Source organism: Leuresthes tenuis, unplaced genomic scaffold (assembly GCF_036924035.1).
Source record: "Leuresthes tenuis unplaced genomic scaffold, fLeuTen1.0.hap1 SCAF_16, whole genome shotgun sequence".
Lineage (NCBI taxonomy): Eukaryota > Metazoa > Chordata > Actinopteri > Atheriniformes > Atherinopsidae > Leuresthes > Leuresthes tenuis.
The window spans coordinates 10,850,483-10,870,372 of NW_027325370.1; the positions used below are offsets into that span (position 1 = coordinate 10,850,483).

The following is a 19,890-nucleotide window of genomic DNA, read 5'->3' on the forward strand; positions in this document are numbered from 1 at the left end:
GCTTGCAAAGGTCTGGCATGTGGTGTCACAGTGAAACCCCACTCGGCCCACATACAACATTACAACAAGAGACATACCATGCATGTGCCATGAGAACACCACCCATGTGCTGCACGATGTCACAGATGTACATGTGGGGTCCAGTGAACTCCCACAAGTTGGAAATAATGCCAGATGGTCGCTTTCTGTCAGTGTAGGTGTGAGATTTATACGAGCCAGAGCCTTGCGATTCAATTGGCAATTGTTGAAGAAAACAGAGAAATGCTCATAAGAAGGGAACACACACGCGTGCGCATCATTAATCGCCAGCTTGTCAGCACAACGTGGCTTCTGTTTTCTACAGCTGTGAAAAAGAAATGATCGTGATAATTGAAAAGTTTTGAATGTGGGTGATCAAGCTTTTCACATCAAAACTGAAATATTCACCTAACAATTAATAATGAGCTAACGTATTTTCCAATGAAATCGTGTTAAGTAAAATGTATGTTTACAGAGATATTGTCTTGTTATCCATTTGCTGACAAAATTATATAGACTTGTCCATTCTATTGGCAGTGGTAGGCTTTTTTAAACATTTAAGAAACATTTTACAAGCATTAAACATTTTACAAACATTTAAACGCATAACTAATATAAATATATAGAAAATGTATGCTTCCGTGAGACCTGCGGGAGCGCACGGAAGCTATGCCTACCTATTTACCTAAGTCTTTTAATGTTCCGCCCTCTAGTGGTCAATCTCATACTTTACAATTGTTGAGGTTGTTCAAGGTAAAAATACAACCCTTTGTTTTTGCGCATTTCTTGAACCAGCTAAACAATAAGTTTAATTATTCAAACAATAGGAATATAATATATTAGAAATGTTGGAATATCGTACAATGTAGGGCAAGTGTTAATTTTTCCAACACTTGGAACAACTGGGAGCATTGTGGAGATGAAAGATTCTTGAAAGCTCTTGAAAGATTCTTAAAAAGTCCACAAATTAACTCTACATGTATGTAATTTAATGAAGAAATTCTGCATGACAGTTCATGTTCCCATTTAAGCTTGAAGCAGCAGATGCCAATGTATTTAAATTACTTTTGTGGCTTGGACGATCACTGGAGAAAGTATAATCTTATACAGTAATAATGAAACAAATCCACACTGATGTGATGTATAGATTGTGCCCCTGTAAGAAACTGTTTTGTCCACATATTTACAGCAGATATTTACACCTGCAAGAAAGACAAATCAGTTAAAAAAATTAAATTTACAACGAAACGACGTAACTGTTTCTGAATGTTAGCACTGATGCGCAACTTATCAACAAAGCTTTGTTTCAATGTCTATCCATGTCTTTTTGGCAATATCACATCCATAAGACTTGAATACTTGGGTTAAACAACCCACATTGTAATTTGTTTGGAACCTGTATACATTGCTTTGAAAAAGTAAGATTTTCAAAGATTGATATTTATGTTCTAATCTGATTGTGCTTAATATACTAACAACCATTAGAGGTTGCTCTATCGACTTTTTAAGAAAGATTGACAGCTTCGTTTCACGTTTTTTTTTCTTCTTCAAACGATTAAACAAACGTGTTGCTGATTGGTTTATATTCGACAACCTCATTTTCTGCCCAATCAGAATGCCAGAATCTTGTTGGTACACAAAGAACGAAAAAAACAGCTGTCTTCAGGCTGCAGAAGACGACAATTTCAAACCTTTCTATGACTGTTTGGAAGCAACCCCAAGTACGTATGGAGAGTATAACGTGCACATTTTGTTTAACAGACAGCGCTCGTGACTGTCGCGTCGAACGTTCTGTTTTAGATCTAGCCAGAGCTTACGGGTTAGCATTGTGGCTAGTAGTACGTGTTTAGTACTTATATAGCCGACAGCAGCTGACTTCTTTAACTTGATGTGTAAAGCATTGTCATGTGATCATCGGGTGTGATATGTTTATAATCTGTTCACGTCTTTTGTATGTGTGGAAGACGAGTAAATGCCTGTATTTGGTAAACCAGTTGACCTCAAGTTAAAGGAGCTAGCTGCTTCGGTAGCCAAAGAGTAATGTGACGACGTGATGTGCGACCAGTTAGCAATGGAGCAGGGACGGGGGAGCGTCACCAAAACAGGTGAATCAGATGTGCGTGAACACACCTCATAGCTAATAGCAAATTTAATTTAAATAGTTAATCTAAACAAGAATTTCTGCTATTAATGTATTGTTTGAGTAGTGAATGTGGAAAAAAAGCGTCTAGCAGCACACATGAACGTAAACAGAGACAAAGTACCATGAAAGTGGTTCAAATAAACCTGTGCTGAAGGCCTTTGCCTGATGTAGATTTTTTTTTGCGTTATTATAACGATTTCACTCTTATTTAGTACAACAAGAATACACCAAGGGATGATCGTAAAGTAACGAAAAGGTAACGTCAACGAACATTAGCTAAAACATCTTTGTTTACGTTTCCTCTCTTGTTCACATGTGCTTGAAAACTGCGCCTGTATCTTCTAATAATGCGGGGGTGAGAGCAGAATATCAAATAAGACTGTACCAACAGCTGAAATAAATAAACGTTAAAGTTTGCTTGTGCGCTTTCAGGAGGGAAGCTACGACGGACCTGCCATTTTGTCTCACCTGGAAAAGATGTGACAAAATGCTTTATTTGTTGCCAAGTTTCTCACAATAGCTAAGTTCAAAGGTGTGTGTGTGTGTGGGTGTAAGGTCAGGTGAGAAAGTGTTCAATCGGCTGAACAGGTAGCATAAGGAACCCTACTGGAGTAGATAAAGTAATCGTGGGGAAAGATCGGCAGCACTCTGTTCCTGTATATACTCACTACAGGTTTAAACTGAGAAAACTCTTACCTATAAGCAAAAATCAAATAAAAAATAGTTGCAATGTGGTGACCTGAAATCCTCTGGTGTGCCACATGTTGCAACCTTGACATCCTTGAATCAAATTTGCATAAAACTGACAGCTCATTGAGAGCCCAATGACCAGATGTACAATACACTTCTCATCTACTCCCACACCGCAGGCGCTGGCTTTGTTGATTTTGGACTTGTTATTATTAACTGTGATCTTATATCGTGTTAAAAAGCTTTTCTGTATTCTTTTATCAACAGAAAGAAAAGCCTTCTTTTCTTCATCTGCCCCAAAACTGACCATTAAAATGGTAAGCTTATCTTCTTATGTTATATTCATCTAATTCTGATGGACAGTTTTTCTTTTAAACTGTTTAAAATATGAAGGATTTTCAAGGGTGAAATCATGCAGTTTAAAGATGAGGAATAATCAGCTCTACAATCATATTATAATATGACATCCTGTACTTGTTTACTGAAGACTTGAATGAGTCAGCATTTCTGTGATTTTTCAGTGTACCTCGTGAATTTATTCACGAACATAAGAGAAAACCTTGGTGCTGTTCTGGTTGCCTGTCCAGCATAGTAAACAAGTGCACAAGAAGGGAGGTGGTAGTGAAGACAGAATGCTAACGACTAACTTTACATGTCACAGGCTATCTGCTCTCATTTGTCATGTTCCCTCTCCAAAATATGCAACACTTTCAACAAAGATGACCAACAGATAGTCACGACTAAAGAGAGACCAGCTGTGCAACGTCACTGAAAAACACAAAAGAGCACGTTGCTATGTTTATGTGTTGTTGTTGTTGTTTTTTTTGGTTGGTTTTTTTTTATCTCTCCCTAATCGTACAGCCATAATAATACCATGGGCACTGGGATGCTGTGTCCTTATGCCGGGGCGCAGATAGTGTGGCTGCGAGTTTGAAGTTAACATGCTTATTTGTTTGTTCTGACACTGTCAGTGCAAGGAGAATAATCAGCACCTTCTTATTGGTGCTGATCATTCCCATAAGTTTGGTGTTTTAAATGAGCTTTTAGCGTTTATTCTTCACCCACACAAGTAGTTGACAGCAGTCAGAAACTTTGAGTACACCAGCTAGCTAATTCGACCTTGAAAGGCTTATCCAGGTTTCTGAACATGAGTCACCACCAGAATATTAATATCTGTTTAAAACCCCGTCTCCACTAAATCCCAAGCATCCCATTTCATTGCCACTTCAATACAATACTGCCAGCTGCTCAACTTGTTAGTGACAATGTTATTGTTGATAGTGGTATTAGATGGTTACAATTAGTTGCCTGTCATGTTTGAATAAAAACAAGCTTTGTACTACTCTAACTCTAAGAAATTAATTAATTGCATCTCCTATGCTTTATGTTTCAATTTAAACAGCAGTTCAATACTTTCACTGTGTCGATCTGGTAATTGTGTGAATGCATAAGTATTTATTATAGACTTTTAAGTTAATTTGATTTGTATATGAGTTTGCTAAATATCAGTATTTCCTTAATCTTTTCAATAGGTGTGACAGTTCTGAAGTCCTGTGTGACAGACATCCTTCAGACAACTGGACATAACCCCTACAGATGATGGAGGACTCTCCCCACTTATACATCTCTGAACCTAGAGACAGTGTGGATGTACAGGAGAAAGAGGACCTTTATCAAGATGAGCCACACATGAATTCTGAGCGCACAGAGCCTCACAAACACCCCAGCCAGAATACAGAGGGAGACTCTTTTCTCTGCAAGTTCTGTGAAAAAAAGTTTACCAGCAGACAAAGCTTGGAACGGCACATGCACATTCATGCTTTCTCTAACGATGAGGCACACACATATGAAAGCAGTACTTGTGGTTCAAATATGAGTCAGAGGCAGCATGAGGAGACCAAGCCTGTGGATTCAGTCATGCAGCATGAGAGGAAAACAAACCTGCCCCAAGAGGAGATTCCTCAGAGATCAGTCAGTGAATCATCTCGACATCAAATACAACTTGGTGGAAATACAGCACCAGGAGCTGTTCAGGAAAATGAAGGAGAACTTGCCGAACAATACATGCTAGACGTGTCTAGCAATATCTCAGAGAATCTCAGCTTTTACATTGATGGAAAGATTGTGTCAACAAGTACAGTCAGTAACTGTGAAGTAGCTGAGGTTCACTCTGGGTCTTCAACTTTGGTAGGACTGGATACCCTGATTGTAGACCCGGCCCAGATCAGCCAGGTTTTAAACACGGATAAAGAAATGTCCGGTCAGCAACATGCCAAGAGAAGAACCGCAACACCACCTCTCTTACCACAAATTAAAACTGAACTGGAGTCCGAGGTGGTTTTGTCCTCATCCTCCTCATCGCTTGTGTCTTCTTTAATAGAGAATCTGTTCCCTCACAATGCAGAGTCTACAGTTGTACAGAAGGAAAGAACAGTATTTCTGTCTCCAAAGCTGAAGCAGCTTCTGGAGAAGCAGGATGGTCTCAAACCAACACTTGCCCTCATCACAGATGGGCAGAAGCCGTCCTCACCTGTCTCCCTCTCTATCCTACCTTCGGGGACAGGAAGGTTTAAGAGAAGAACTGGTTCTCCGACAGGCTCTCCAACATCAAATGAAGAAACTTCCATGCCTACAGAAGAGTTTGGTGATGGATGCACAGGACAGATTGAGACCCAGCATAGCTCACCTGTGCATCAAGCAGTCAGTGAGAATGATGACACTACTCCATCTGCAATGGAGCCAGCAGTGAAAGCTGCTTTGTCAGAGAGCTGGCCCCCAGCGACTGGTGGTAACTCCTGTAACCAGCAACCTCTGGATCTTTCTAATACAGTCAAAAGAAATGAAAATGTGGCTTCAGCTGACGCTGTGCTGGATCTGAGTTTGCAAAAAAATAACCCAGGTGAATCTGAACTGGCTATAAATCTTGTTTCACAGCCAGTTTTGAAAGGAGAATCAAATACTTGCACAGGGGAAAAGGCCTTGATTAACATTGGCGAACAAAAATTAAGCCTGGGAGATCCAAAAACTCCTGTAGTTACAGACTTTACCATAGTCACAGGTTCAGACATTGTGACCCCAGTTGAGCCTGTTGCGGAGGGGCTTATTTATGGACTTACTCTACCCCCAAGTTCTCTGACTCCATCAACCACCTCCCTTACCCCCGTTGCCTTAGAGCCAGGTTCACCATGCACTATAACATTTACTTCCCCAGTCACACACACCATGCTTCCTACTACTTCTTCATTAATCACAGTTTTGGCACCACCCTCACCTATTCCCAATCCCTCTAGCCAACCAATGCAGGTATTGACCTCTAATATATCTACGGAGCCCTTGGTAATCTGTACAGAAAATGCATTAAGTTCTTCAGAATGTGATTTAACAACTTCATTTGCCAGTACAAATCCTGCAAACATAGTCACTCTCTCCCAGCCCCTTGACCCAACTCTAAATCTACCTGGCCACGTGTTTCTCACTGATCAGATTGCACTCAATCCACCTCTGGGTGAATCCACTCCTGTGTCAGAAGTGCCATTTACTCCTACTGTAACTATAAATGAGTCCCTGCTCAGTTCTTACAACATAGCAAGCAACACCGTGTTAATTGAGTGCACAATAGCTCTTGAAGCCCCGGGTGTGGTGCCTGCTGCAGTTACCTTACAAGAGAATACTGCTGAGCCTCCAGCACCCACCCAGATGGTTGTCAATCACATAGAACAGCAACAGATTGTGTCAGTGCCCAACCCCCAAAGTATGGACCCTACTATTGTTATGTCCTCCATAGAAGAATCTGTAACTCTGTCCACTAACACTGCAGTGATATCTGATACTCCCTCTGTGGGTGACTCAAGTCCTGATGCAGATCCTGTTATTCATTCAGAGCCACCATCTCCAAGAGACGATGGAGCTGCTGAGAGTTCACCTTCTATGTCTGAAATGGAATCGAAAACATCTCCTCCTTCTCCTCCTGAGAAAGCCAAAGAAGAAGAATCTTCAAATAACACAGCCACCGATGCGCAACAGCAGACATTCACCAAGAATTTCATCTGCAATGTGTGCGACAAGCTTTTCCACTCCATGAAAGAACTCAGCCACCATGTAGGTGACCATGCTGATGAATGGCCTTACAAATGTGAGTTCTGCGTGCTGCTCTTTGGCAAACCCTCTGCTTTGCTCGAGCATCGATCAAGCCTTCACGGTGTCGGAAAGACTTATGTCTGCAGTGCATGTACAAAAGAGTTTGTCTACCTTTGCAATCTGAAGCAGCATCAAGAAGAATTACATCCAGGTCAGCAGTGTACATACACAGAAGAGGAAAAGGGAAAACTAAGACCTCAGAACTACAACAACTCAACTAAAGTCAACATAGATCCATCACCCCTTGAAAATTCAGAGGAACCCAAGAAATTGGTGAAAAAGGAAGAAAGTGAAGTTGATGTTGCTGCTGAAGAGCTGTTTACAACAATTAAGATCATGGCTTCAGATGGAGGCAAAATCAAAGGGCCTGATGTTCGTTTTGGCATCAATCAACACTATCCCAGCTTCAAGCCGCCTCCTTTTCCTTACCACAACAGATCCCCTGCTGGCTCAGTACCTTCTGCCACAAACTTCACCACCCACAACATCCCACAAACTTTCAGTACAGCTATTAGGTGCACAAAATGTGGGAAAAGCTTTGACAACATGCCAGAGCTACACAAGCACATCTTAGTGTGTGCAAATGCAAGTGATAAGAGGCGGTACACGCCTAGAAAAAATCCTATCCCTTTACGCCACTTTGCAAAAACTCAGAATGGAGTTCTGTCTACCACTAATTCCTCTAATGGGCTAAATTCTTCAGTCAGAGTCAGTCAGTCAAATAGGGCTAAACATGGTCACGAACCACCAGTAAAGTTTAAAATGCTGAACAAAAGGAAGAAAAAGTTGGTCCAAAGAGTCATGCCACAGAGAAACAAGTCAGTCTCTTCATCTAATAAGGTTTCACCTGCACAGGTGGAGGAGCAGCGGGAAATCTTTGTCTGCCCACACTGCAGCAGGGAGTTCACAATGCGCCGCAGTAGAACCAAACACATGGCCGTCTGCCCCAAGAAACCAAAGGAAAGTAAGAAAAGGAAAGAAGGAGGGATCTCTCTCACAAAGGAAAATAATGGACACTTGCATAGAGGGGTTTCTCATGCGAAAGAGACGCAGCAATCGTCACCTCAGCATAAAACAAGACTTCAGACATCTGGCTCTGCGAAGAGGCCCTCCATTCTACCTGTGCAAACTATCTTCTCAAGCAAAAGAAGTAAGATCATTATAAAAGAAAGCACACAGCCAAAACAAGACGCACCCACTCTGACAGAACTTCCCATTCGCACCTTCAATCCCGCCATGCGGCAGTATAGCAGAGTGCAGCCCAGCGTCAAAGGAGTCCCCATTAAAATCACTGTTGTGAAACCTCAACAGACTACACCACAGAAAGACGATTTGCCTCCCACTCAGAGCCAAGAGGAAGTGACTGGAACCAACACCGGCCGCTCTGAGCAGAGCGCTTTGGCTTGACGACTCAGAGGTCCAGCTGGGATCAGCAGGTAGTTTAGGATTTAATTCATGGTCAGCAAATGACGAAACAATTAAGTTGTCGTTTACAAAAATTCTGGTAAAGCAAAGTTGATACAAACATAGAGGAGATAGAAACCCTCAAAGAAATAAACCCTCAATCTTATATATATGTATTATATGAAACCAGATTATTTCATTGTTTTTTTTTTGTTTTTTTTTTGTTATTTTCAGGACTCTGCTGTGTGGAACTCTTCACTTAATCTAAAGGGAGAAACATTTGTTATCACACTGGAAACCCAGCTACATTATAATGTACATTAAATGACTAAATTCACAACCGATGAGACAGTCAAACCAGGATACTGCAGCGAGTGAGTGTGAAGAACGGAGAGTTTGAATGCTTTTTTAGTAGCTTGGCAGTTTGAGGATTTTTCCTCCGTTGCATAAGCTTGCTGTCAGCAGTTTGGAATTGCACTTGAAGTTAATCTGACTGCTACATCCCACAAAATGGAAAGGAAGTAGGAGGAACTGAACTGCTCTCGTTTTCTTCTTGATGGGCTGTTCGGAGAAGGTGGCAGGTGGCAATCATTTTCAGCATGCATTTGCACTTTTTCTTATCTGTAGCCTGTGGCCTTTTGGTTTAAACTCTTACTGCATGCTGTCTGAGCTTCTACTACAGCTACATTCATTTGAGATGTATTATGTTGATGCGGGAAGGCCTTAAACACTGAATTTGATCATGAACATTTGCTCTGCTAGAAAATAAACGGTGTACGTAAATGGGAGGCATGTGATGAGAAGTGGCGCAGTGCAGTGTAACACTGGGCACAAGCTGACCGTCATAAGTCCTGTCAAGCATGTCGCTATAACCGGTTAGTTATTGGGAAAGTCATTTTTTTCCTCCCCGATTGTCATAAATGGAGCCATTACTGGATTTACTGCCACAGCGTTAACAGATCAAATTGGTGTTTTATTGTGTTGGCTCTGCTGCTTCTTTGTGTACTGTAGGCAGTTTTGAGAATAATGCTCTTTATGTGCCATCGGATTTATGTGATTTGACAAAATATGGCATGAATGTGGTGAAAATTTAACACTGTTTCCCAGGTGAAGAATTAATTTTCACCCCCCCCCTTTAAAATTTACTTACAAAGTTGGCCCTTCTGAAATGACTTCAAAAGAAAGAATGTTTTATTCCTGTCAGGATTTACCTGGATAAATTGGATTTGCCTGGATAAATAAGTTTAAAAAACTATATGAAATGGCTGGAAAATACTTATTTTGCAGCTTATATTGAGCTTAGGGCTTAGAGGCCACCACAAATGAATTGGTTGCATTTGGGAAACCCCGATATTTGATGCTTTTGCACTGCAACCCAAAAGAGAAATACTACTGTAGGTTCATACTCTGTTCAGCTTGGACACTGCATTGACAGAGCCAGTCACAGTGCTCATCTTGACCGCATTTCATCTGAAATCATGATACATTTACGGTTGTCCAGTTTGGTTTTAGGCTTTGTTTCGCACCTCTTCTATAAATGCTCGTCAAATGATTATTTTGTGATGTTTTTTTTTTGTTCCCATTCTGTGATTAGAAAAGGAGTCTGTTAAAGTCGTGTTCATCTGTAACATACAAGCAATTCATCCTTGCCTCTAACCTCTGTAACAGTTGTCCGTAGTTTGATCGATGAAGTGTTTTTATGACGAACTCCATCGTGTGCAAATCAGTTGGGGGGGAATATTTGGTTCTGGCATATAAAATGTTCGTTGCACAGTTTCAAAGTTGACATAGTGTAGTTTTATTTAAACGTTTTATAAGCTAAAACTTTGAAGATTAAGTGATATACAGGGTAGTTTTTGTTTTGTGATTGAACTTTTAATTTAGGTCTAACTAAAACTTGACGACTGTATCTGTGAGAGAATGTGTGCAATGGTACTCCCACATTTCTGCCTTCTCAGCCCCTGGTGGTAATTTTTCTTTAATTCAGACTGCAACATGTTGGATGTACAGGATGGTTTGGGAGAGTGTTACTTAACTGTGAAAAGTGCTTGTAGCATTTCATAGTGTAAATTGACTCATGTATATTTATTGATAATTTAAAATCACCTGATCGGTCTTTGAACGATTCCTCTGTTATGATTTGCACTAAAGTTTTTTCAAGCAAGTGTTCAAAATAAATGGAGAATGTTAAAGTTATATCTGATGTTGGTGTGAAACTTTCTTTGGGATACAAATCCAGCTGATTATATTATTGTAGGCATATGGATTGGTCAAATGAAAAGGGTGATCCCTATTCATTGTTATCAACCGTGTTAAACTGTTATTGTGTGTTTACACAGTACAAAAAATGTCCAGGTGGTGGCACACTTTCCTCATTCTGCAGCGGGAGATTGGATAGAGATGAGAGAGAAGCTGTAATACCACTGCATCTCCTCAACACTCTTCAGATTCTCTTTGAAAAATCCATTCCAATAAATCGTTATAAAACATTTGAAAGTATACTACAAAGTCTTGATGAAAGAATATCCAAGGCCACCGGCCCATGACTTGCTATTTGAGAAACCAATGAATAATTACACAGCAGAGTAGCTGCTTTCCATTTTAATCTTTATTTACAATGAGATAAATGTTAAATTGCAAATAACAAGGCAGCAAATTCAGGGGATATAGCAATTATGTATTGAAACAGATTCCCTTTTAAAGTCTTTATGGATAACTAAGGTTACTCAGCTAATAAGTCTATCCATCCATTTTCTACACCTGCTTAATCCACACCCTGTATGGGTTCCCTGTCCATCACAGGGCCAAACCGAGACAAACAACCAAGAAGGGGGGGCAGGAAGCCAGAGTACCCAGAAGGAACCCACATATACACAGAGAGAACATGCAAACTCCACATAGAAAGGCCCCAGCCGGGATTAGAACAAGGAACCCTCTTGCTGTGAGGCGATGGTGCTAACACCACTGTGCAACCTGCTAGTAAGTCAGTCTGTTCAGCTGATCTGTGAAATCTATTACAGAATGATTGCATCAGAATACCCAAACCCTCTTTTTTGCAGTAACCTGAAATTACAGTTTCATCAATTATTGATTGCTAGATGATATTCTGTGCTAAAGCTATCATTTTGTTGCTTTTTAAACATTTACTGGCAAATATATCCCCTCCATTTCTGAACTGCATTCCCTGAGCTTTGAAGTTAGTTTACTATTAACCAAGGTCCAGTTTGGGGGTTTCATTCAACATTAGTCATTGTTTCGTAATGACACTCTGCGGGCAAAGTTCAGATATTATTTACTTAAAACGTCAGGTCAACTGATTAATAGCTAAAAAAAAGAGTAAAAAACAAAAAAAAGGACAAGGAACAATTTAAGCCTCCATTCAACTAACTCAGCACAGGAACATTTTCTTCAAATCTTTACAAACCAAAAGCCCAGCTTGACTTTTGAGAAAAATGTTCCGCACACTCTATTGAAATGTGTTGGTTGAAGCAGAAAAGAGATGTTTATTGGTTAAAAGAAAGTTAGTTTTTTAAATAAAAGAGTTTTGGGACTATAAATCTCACAAACTCATGGTGACCATAACCTTTTATGTTGGGTATAAAAAGACAACTCATACTCCTTTAACCAGAGATCCAGCAATCAGAAAAGTAAAACACAGCCACACGCTGTTTAATTCCAGCAGTGACATTTTGATGTAAATATGTGCATACAGTACCAGTACATAGTAACCAAACCACTGAGATAAAAAAACCTGTTTATTCTTTATTCTGTTTAATCTTTTATATAAAATACATTAAAAAAAGTGTTTAATCAATAGCTAAGGAAATGTCCTGGAACTGTACTGTGTTATTTATGAATAAGATCCAATTTGGTTCAGAAATAGAAAATCAATAGAGGTGCATGCAGAACGCCTCAAGGAACAACAAATGAACTATATTTATAGGTCAGTCTAATTCTTCTTCTCATTATTGATATTGTTATTGTTTTCTAATCTGTTGGAGTTCATCCAATAACTTAACTGTCTTGTGCCAATAAGACAATTTCTGGAAAGAAATATCTTCTCTTTCATTAGAGAAACCCCAACAAATCACCCGAAAAGCCCAGGATGTCCTTTCCACAACACAACAGGTTTTTTTCTTGAAGACCTGTCTGCGTTTGGCTTCTTTCTCTATTTTATCAATTTAATGCCACCATTCATCTATGGTTAGCTGACCCAGCATGTGTAATGTGAATATAATCTGCTTGTGATTGTACAGGATTTTACAAATGCTGAGAAAGTAGCTCAGCTATCATGCTGGTGATTATCTTATTCAGAAAAAAAAGGAGCAATGTCTGGATAAAAAATGCTTATTTGCTTTATGAATGCAGTCAATTGGGTGTACTCTGGAAATACCCTGAAAAAACTTAGGAAAAAAAATCCCAGATTTCTTGTTTTACAGCTGTAATGCAAGCAGCAGATAAAACAGAACAGGATGTTGTTTGTCTATGAGTGAACTGATGTGGTTTAGTTTAATGCCACACACAGCATGCTGTCCTTGGCCACACCAATTCTGTAAATTTTGCAACGTGATCTTTGGTCTTTCCGACAGTCACAGTTACTCTGACTGGCAGAGAAATAGATTTGTGGAAGAGAAAACACAGATTTCCCATCCTGGGGCTAGTCAACCTACAGTTCAGGCTTAGTTTCACAGTTTGATAAACCTGCTGTTATGGTTAGGGGGTTTGGGGTGAAACTCTGTGCTCTGTACAGTTTGCAACATGTGTAAGAGCTGCAAAGATGCATGGAAACATATTAAATCACTATAAAAATGCTGAAAGTTTTAGGAAACTTATCTCTTTAATTAATTCATCAAATCAAAGGTGTGAAGCCTGTTTAGGGTGTGAACAAGAGTAAACAAGTGGTTAAACTAAACGCAATGAGGCAGTCCACTCCATTTAATTTTAAACTAACATGGACACGGATTAACAATCTAATCCAAACCAAGGGAAAGGCAACAGCTATTCCTGTGTGTAGAGACGAGGCCTGAGTCCTGTCCTGTGACTGAACGCCCTCCCAATCAAATCATTAGAGTAAAAAGTAATCTCCTCCTAATTGTAATTGTTCATCAACATGCAGCGCAGTGAGCATGAACTTAATTAGAATTTGGCAGCTATGAAGAGTCAATTATTACGGAAGCATATTGCATTCACTTGAAAAAAATAATCAGTTTTTTTCTGAGTAATTTCATTTTTTGGTTTGTTTTTTAGGGTAATTATTTCAGTTTTTCTGACTATTTTCTTCCTGTTTTTCTGAGTTTTGTGTAGTGCTTTTTGCATCCACAAAGTGATTCCCAGAGAAAACTTGCTGTATCTTATTTGCATGGTGTGGAAACTGGAAACAAGGGGCACATAGAAGACAATTACTTTTCAATCACCTTTTAAATGGACCAGACGCACTCTGTTTCTTAATGCATATGCTTTTCATTAAAACTATCTGTAAAGATTCTTGCTGAAAATATTCATTCGATTCAATATACCAACAGAATAAATAACTCAAAGATCAAAGATAGTTCATATAAAATAATTTACATCTGTATTTTACTTAGTTTACAGGAGTTCATCTTCACATGTAGCATATCTCAGATAGAAATGTTCTTTCATATGTCAATGTATCAACTATTCTATATTTTACCCTGTTCACACAAGATGAAGGAAACAGTAAATAGGCTACAAAGCTCCCATACTTTCCTTCCTTAGCATCTATTTCAAGCTCACGAGGTGCTAATGTCGAACCAGTTGTAAACAGCTAAGTAACCCCCTGCCCCCACCCCACCAGGAGAAAAAAGAAAAAAGAAAAATTTTGCAATTTTGACGACAACATTAATGGACAGCGTAGCATATTCGTGTTGAGAAGTGCACTCTCCTATCTTTTCAGATCATCGAAAAGTACAATAGCAGCGCTTAAACTTGTAACCTGTAAGTCCTGTACCGTGAAAATGCTTACCTGTCAAAATATTCTTAATCTTCAAATGAAGACTCTTATTCATATATTCTTTATTGCCACTTCAAATTGGACTTTAATCCATGAGACCATGATGGATAGTGAGTGGTAAGACGAGACGCCGCATTTTACACAGCAGCACTTTATACTAACATATTCTAAAAGACAAGCAGACTGAGATCAACATATATTCTTCATAGGGATGAAAAGGGTCACCTGAAGAGGAGCACCAAATAAAATAAATGTTTTTTTTTTCAGGTTACCCTGAAAGATAGTTGAGTGTTCATGAACTAATAGTATATTGAGTGTTTTAAGTGACACCACATCCTTACAAATGTAGTTTCCCCTAAAATATAAGCTGGTTGTGTAAATATGTAATAAATATCAACTTTTTTATTTTCTTGGTGACTGGAGCCAAAAATGAGTGCAGTGATTAATTAAAAGTAATAAACAGAAATGGAAATACTGTAAAAAAATCATTTAAGCAAGCTTAAAAGTCAATGTTGTGCATGACCACATTTATCCTTCAACACAGCCTGAACCGTCTTAGAAAAGCTTTCTCGCCATTTCTTTAAGCAGTTTTCAGGAATAGTTCTCCAGGCTTCTGAAGGACATCCCAAAGCTCTTCTTTGGAAGTTAGTTGCCTGTTGTTCTGTTCTCTGTGGACATGATCCCACACTGCTTCAATGGTTTTGAGGGCTGGGCTTTGGGGAGGATTTATAACTTCATCAAACCTGATGCCACTGATTTTCAGTCCACTTCTTCTGTGATTTGGCATACCCTTCTCACCCTTTCCCTCCCTAAAGACTCTCTGCTGGACAGCTACACCTCCAAGAGTGTTAAGTTATGTGGCTTCAGTGGACAAATGGATCAACTGAAGATCCAGATGAATCTCCCAGGTCCTGTGTCAGGTCCGCTGGATTTTTCCCATCGCTTAAGAAAATCCCTTTTTAATGCTGATCATCTGCCATAGAAAGTTTTAGGCCTGCCTCTTCTTCTTATGTCCTCCACTTGTCCAGTTTCTCCAAAAAAAATTTTAAGGACACTCTACACACCATGCTGAGATATGCAGCATGGTGCCTATCGTATGCCTGCCAAACTGTGTTATCTTTAGCATTTTTCATAGATGCATCGAAAGAAATGAGAACAAACAGGCCAAATTGGTTCTTCACTCAGCTGTCTGTTGTATGTGCAGGCAACACTGGTCCATCCATAGAGTTAGGTGCCTTTTTCATGCTTGAATGATTCATAGGTCAGAGTAAAGTGGCTCAACAGACAAAAAAATACACTTTCCTCTGAAAATGGTCAGGTACATGTGGTGGACTGAAAATGAGAGAAAAAGCAGCCTTAAAAGAAATAAACTATTGGATAGACCTTCATGAAGCCTGGAGAACTAGAAAGTCTGGCTGCTTGGAAGTAAAATAGTAAGTTGGATTAAAAAACGAAAAAAAATTCCGGTGTCTAAAATTCTGACTGATTCCATATATCTTGCAAACCCTTTCCGTGAACTAAAATCAAAACTTTTCAACAATGTTTTCAGGGAAACAAAGTAGTCATGGTCACAACCTGTGGTCACAAATACAAAAATACATTGCAACGAAGCTGAGAAAAGCTAAAATCACCATTCATCAACGATTGTCTTGCAGTTCAGCTCCTTTTTTAACACAACACAGACATCCAAATAAAGGAGATTAACAATACATTCAACAAAGGAATCAGTGTCATGAGGCTTATTTAAATCTGAACTAACATCAAAACGCAATACATGGCAAAATAGCATATGGCCAAAAAAAACACAGAAATGCTGGGAAATTAAAAGAGTTTAATTTAAAATACAACAACAATACAATACAATACAACAGACGTCATTAGATACATTCGACCATTTTCTGAAGCAGCCATCTCTACAGTGCGGGAGGACTCGGCGGCTGCTGCATGGGAACTGGACCTGGAACACCCATTTCCACAGTCTCATATCTGAACGACAACAAATTTCCTGACTTTGAGATGGTCCTTACATCTCTACAACAAATGTCTCATGATCCATTGGTTACAAACAACCTAAAGACAAAATGATTTCAACCTGCAAGTTCCTCTTGTAACAGAAGCCACGCCAATGCAGTCTCTGAGGACGTTGACGACAGAACTGCAGCGGTCTCTGTCCGACACATAAAACACTCTTTCTCACAATGTGTTGTTTGATATCAGATGTAGTAACGGTGCAAAAAACTTGGGCTACACTCACAGCAGCCATTCTATAGCCAACAAAAGTGATGCATCCCTCGCAGGAATCCCACAGATTCTCGTCACGAACAGAGTGGTGACTGTTCCTGCAGCTGGGATTCCTGCTTCTCCTGCAACGCACACGGCCACTGCCACACTGCAAAGCAATCATAAAGCTGTGTTGAAGACAAACTTTGTATCCTCAGCACGGGGCTGTCAACAATAGCAGTAAACCACGATGGTGAAGGTTCACACGTGAAACCACCGAGTTTTTAAATCAACATTTCTGCCTGAGTCTGGGATCATCCTACTCTGAAAAACAGAAAGAACATAGCACAAATATTCTACTGAACCCTACCTAAAATCAATGGGTTACTTTCATGGATTCGGTGGGATTTAACTGTCATTTTTTAACACAATATAATAATTTACCTTTGATCAAACATGACAAAGTTCAAAGTGATCCCATTCACTTGGGCGATGAAGACTGCTGCTGCCATCTCATAAAGAGCTGTTCTGTCCATATTGACGTTGAAGCCAATAGGCAGCATGAACTGAATGATTCTTCTGTCAGCATTGATTACTTCCTTGCAACACCAGAAAGTCAGTGAGGCTGCATGGCTAGTAAACACAGTGGACAATTTGTTCTTTAATATCTCATTATTGTGCACTTACATATTCTCCACACATCAATGCAAATCCCCTCTGTGCTGCTACAACGTTTAATCCAGACACACAGAAGAGAATTCAAATGGTTTTACGTGCGTGAGATGATCAGAGTCCTCGTTAAGGCAGGAAAAACTCCTTTGATGATTCGAAAGGGGTTTTGTCTCACAAACAACAGATAGATAAGTGGTAAAACCACTACTCCATGAATGCAGTGCCTAACAAGAAATGACCGTGTGAATATCAGTTGTCTCAGTGTAATTCACTGAGAAGCAGCTGTCAGAAAGATTATTTGCATCATCAGTACAACTGTAACGGTGCTTAAACAGTGAGAAGGACACAAGAGAATGAAAAATTAGAGAAAACATCTCAGTGTCGTTGGGCCAATGTGAAAACTTTAGGACAAAACCGTTCAATAAGGAAGGAAAGGCGTCAAAGCAGGAGAACATCACTTTTAAATAGTAGTACTTTGTGTATGTCTGTTGGAGTTCTGCTGTCTAGTGACATCTACATAGAATACAGTCTGTCTGGAATCACACTTATTTACATAATGCACTGGCTTCACACACCACATTATTGTCTTCACTGCAATTTCTGCAACGACCTCATTGCAGCCAATGACCACATCCAAAAAGAGTCTTCCTTTTTCCTTAATTTTTCTGAGGGCCATCCCAGTGACAAAATAATAAAAACCCACTCTGAGCTGCTGAGTTTAGTCTTCTGTACTATCAGAGTAATAATATTGTTTATGAATAACCAGTGAGGGCTTTCATTACAAAAGGACACTACACAAATCAGTTTTGGTGGTGATTTGAGTGAGCGTATTCAAATGTCGACTTTCAAATTATTATACATATAGACAGAGTGATTATAGGTCCACAGTCAACACATGAAACATCCTTTTTAAAAAAAACCATAATGATACTATTGTCCTTGACAGCTTTAAACGTGTTAATTGTTGGTGCTACAAATATTTACATAGATTCTGCCTTATTCCTTATTTTTGCAGTGCCCACCGTGCAGATCCAATATTTTCAGCATTCTCCTGATCGTTTCTTGAGTCACCATGTAGCCAGCCTGAATGCATTTCAAATGCATCATCTTGTATTCATGGAGCATGCCATATACAGCTGATCCTGGATAAACATTGCTATGTCTAAGAGATCTGAATGGGCTTTCCTTCTGAACAACCGCAAAGTCTTCAGTTGTCTGAAAGTCGGCAAACCAATATATGACTTAAACACAGGACTATCTCCTAGTGTCTTAAACCTAGATCAAAGCAAAACTTGATTGAGCTCAGCAAGCTGGTCATGTTGGCTTCCATTAAATCGAGCTCTCAATAAAGGAATGAATGCACTGAATATTGTTTTAAATGTTCTCTTAACTAAAAAACAAAAAAGATTACACCGAAAAACTGAAAAAAATAGTCAGAAAAATAGGAAATTACTCAGAAAAACAGAAAAGAAATAGTCAGAAAAAATAAATAATTACTCCAGAAAACAAAGCAAACAAAAAATTGCTCAGGAAAAAATTATCATTATTTTTTTTTCAAGTGAATGCAATACACTTATAAAAATATTGGAATCTAGGGATATGATTGAGGAAATACAATTTTTTTTTATTACTCCTCAGTATTATGAGAAAGCCCTGAACGTTTCTAACAGATTGCTTTAATTTCTCCATCCGCTTGGAGAAGCTTGTCATGGCAGTAGCCGGTAATGTACTACAATGCTGATGCACTCGACTCAGCAGCAGTAGGTGATGCAAGCTGGTTTAATTTGCTGTGTGTTATGTCTAAAAGCCTGTGGACTTGATCTCCCCTCTGGTAAAGCTCATACTTTCACTCTTCAGAAGCTTTCAGCACTTTTATAACAAATGAGCACAAGTGATCCAACAAATTATCCATTTTTTTGCCATTCTTTCTTCTCTGACATGTTTAAATGTCCAGCAAATTATTTTCACTCCTGCTGAACAGATAAGGGTGGGGGTACTGTTTTGTTATTGAACTGCAGAACAGCAGACACTCTTACATGCTGCATCTCATAAGATTTGTTGAAAATGTGTGTTAAAAGGCATTTAATTCATCTGGTGTCCTTTTACTTGTACAATTCAAAGTGTCTGGGGATAAGGAATCAGATCTCTGATGCTTGGTAGAGGATTTTCAGTCAAGAGACGTGCCAGCATAGATACAACGACAAACCACAGCCAGGAGGTACAGCATATCCCAGAGCTCACTAGCTCAGCAACAGCTTCACTCTGTGATGCTGCATTTGTATGCTCAACACAGTGCAAGATCTTAGCCTAGGGCCATGTTGAATTCTCACAGGAAATTATGATGAGAAGTGAGGACACAAGATCAGAGATGATCTACAGTAAAACAAAAACATCCATCCCAGAGGTGTGAGGAGAAACATTTGATCCCCTTATTGTTATTTTCATCATTCCAACTGAGATTTTGCTAAATAAAACTGTCCTGAAAGCAGCAATGCAGTGAGAGACGAGTTGTAATTTTCCTCATCTTAAAGATTGGAGATCCGGCCTGTATTTTGGTGTGTTAAATAGAAAATGACTGCCAGGCTTTGAATGACGCACTGTGTCATCTGGAAGAGGATTAAGTTTGCCTGTGTCG

At 39.3% G+C, this 19,890-nt stretch overlaps 1 protein-coding gene and 1 pseudogene across 1 annotated transcript; one reads left to right on the forward strand and one right to left on the reverse strand.

The window, feature by feature from the left end:
* The first annotated feature begins 1,645 nt into the window (after positions 1 to 1,645).
* prdm2a (PR domain containing 2, with ZNF domain a) lies at positions 1,646 to 10,587 on the forward strand. Its single transcript, XM_072366840.1, has 4 exons — positions 1,646 to 1,739; positions 3,119 to 3,168; positions 4,384 to 8,424; positions 8,627 to 10,587. Exon 3 carries the CDS (start codon positions 4,448 to 4,450, stop codon positions 8,393 to 8,395), a length of 3,948 nt encoding a protein of 1,315 aa, XP_072222941.1. The 5' UTR covers positions 1,646 to 1,739; positions 3,119 to 3,168; positions 4,384 to 4,447; the 3' UTR covers positions 8,396 to 8,424; positions 8,627 to 10,587.
* Positions 10,588 to 16,276: 5,689 nt separating this feature from the next.
* Positions 16,277 to 17,931, reverse strand: LOC140271871 (excitatory amino acid transporter 3-like; annotated as a pseudogene).
* Positions 17,932 to 19,890: the final 1,959 nt, after the last annotated feature.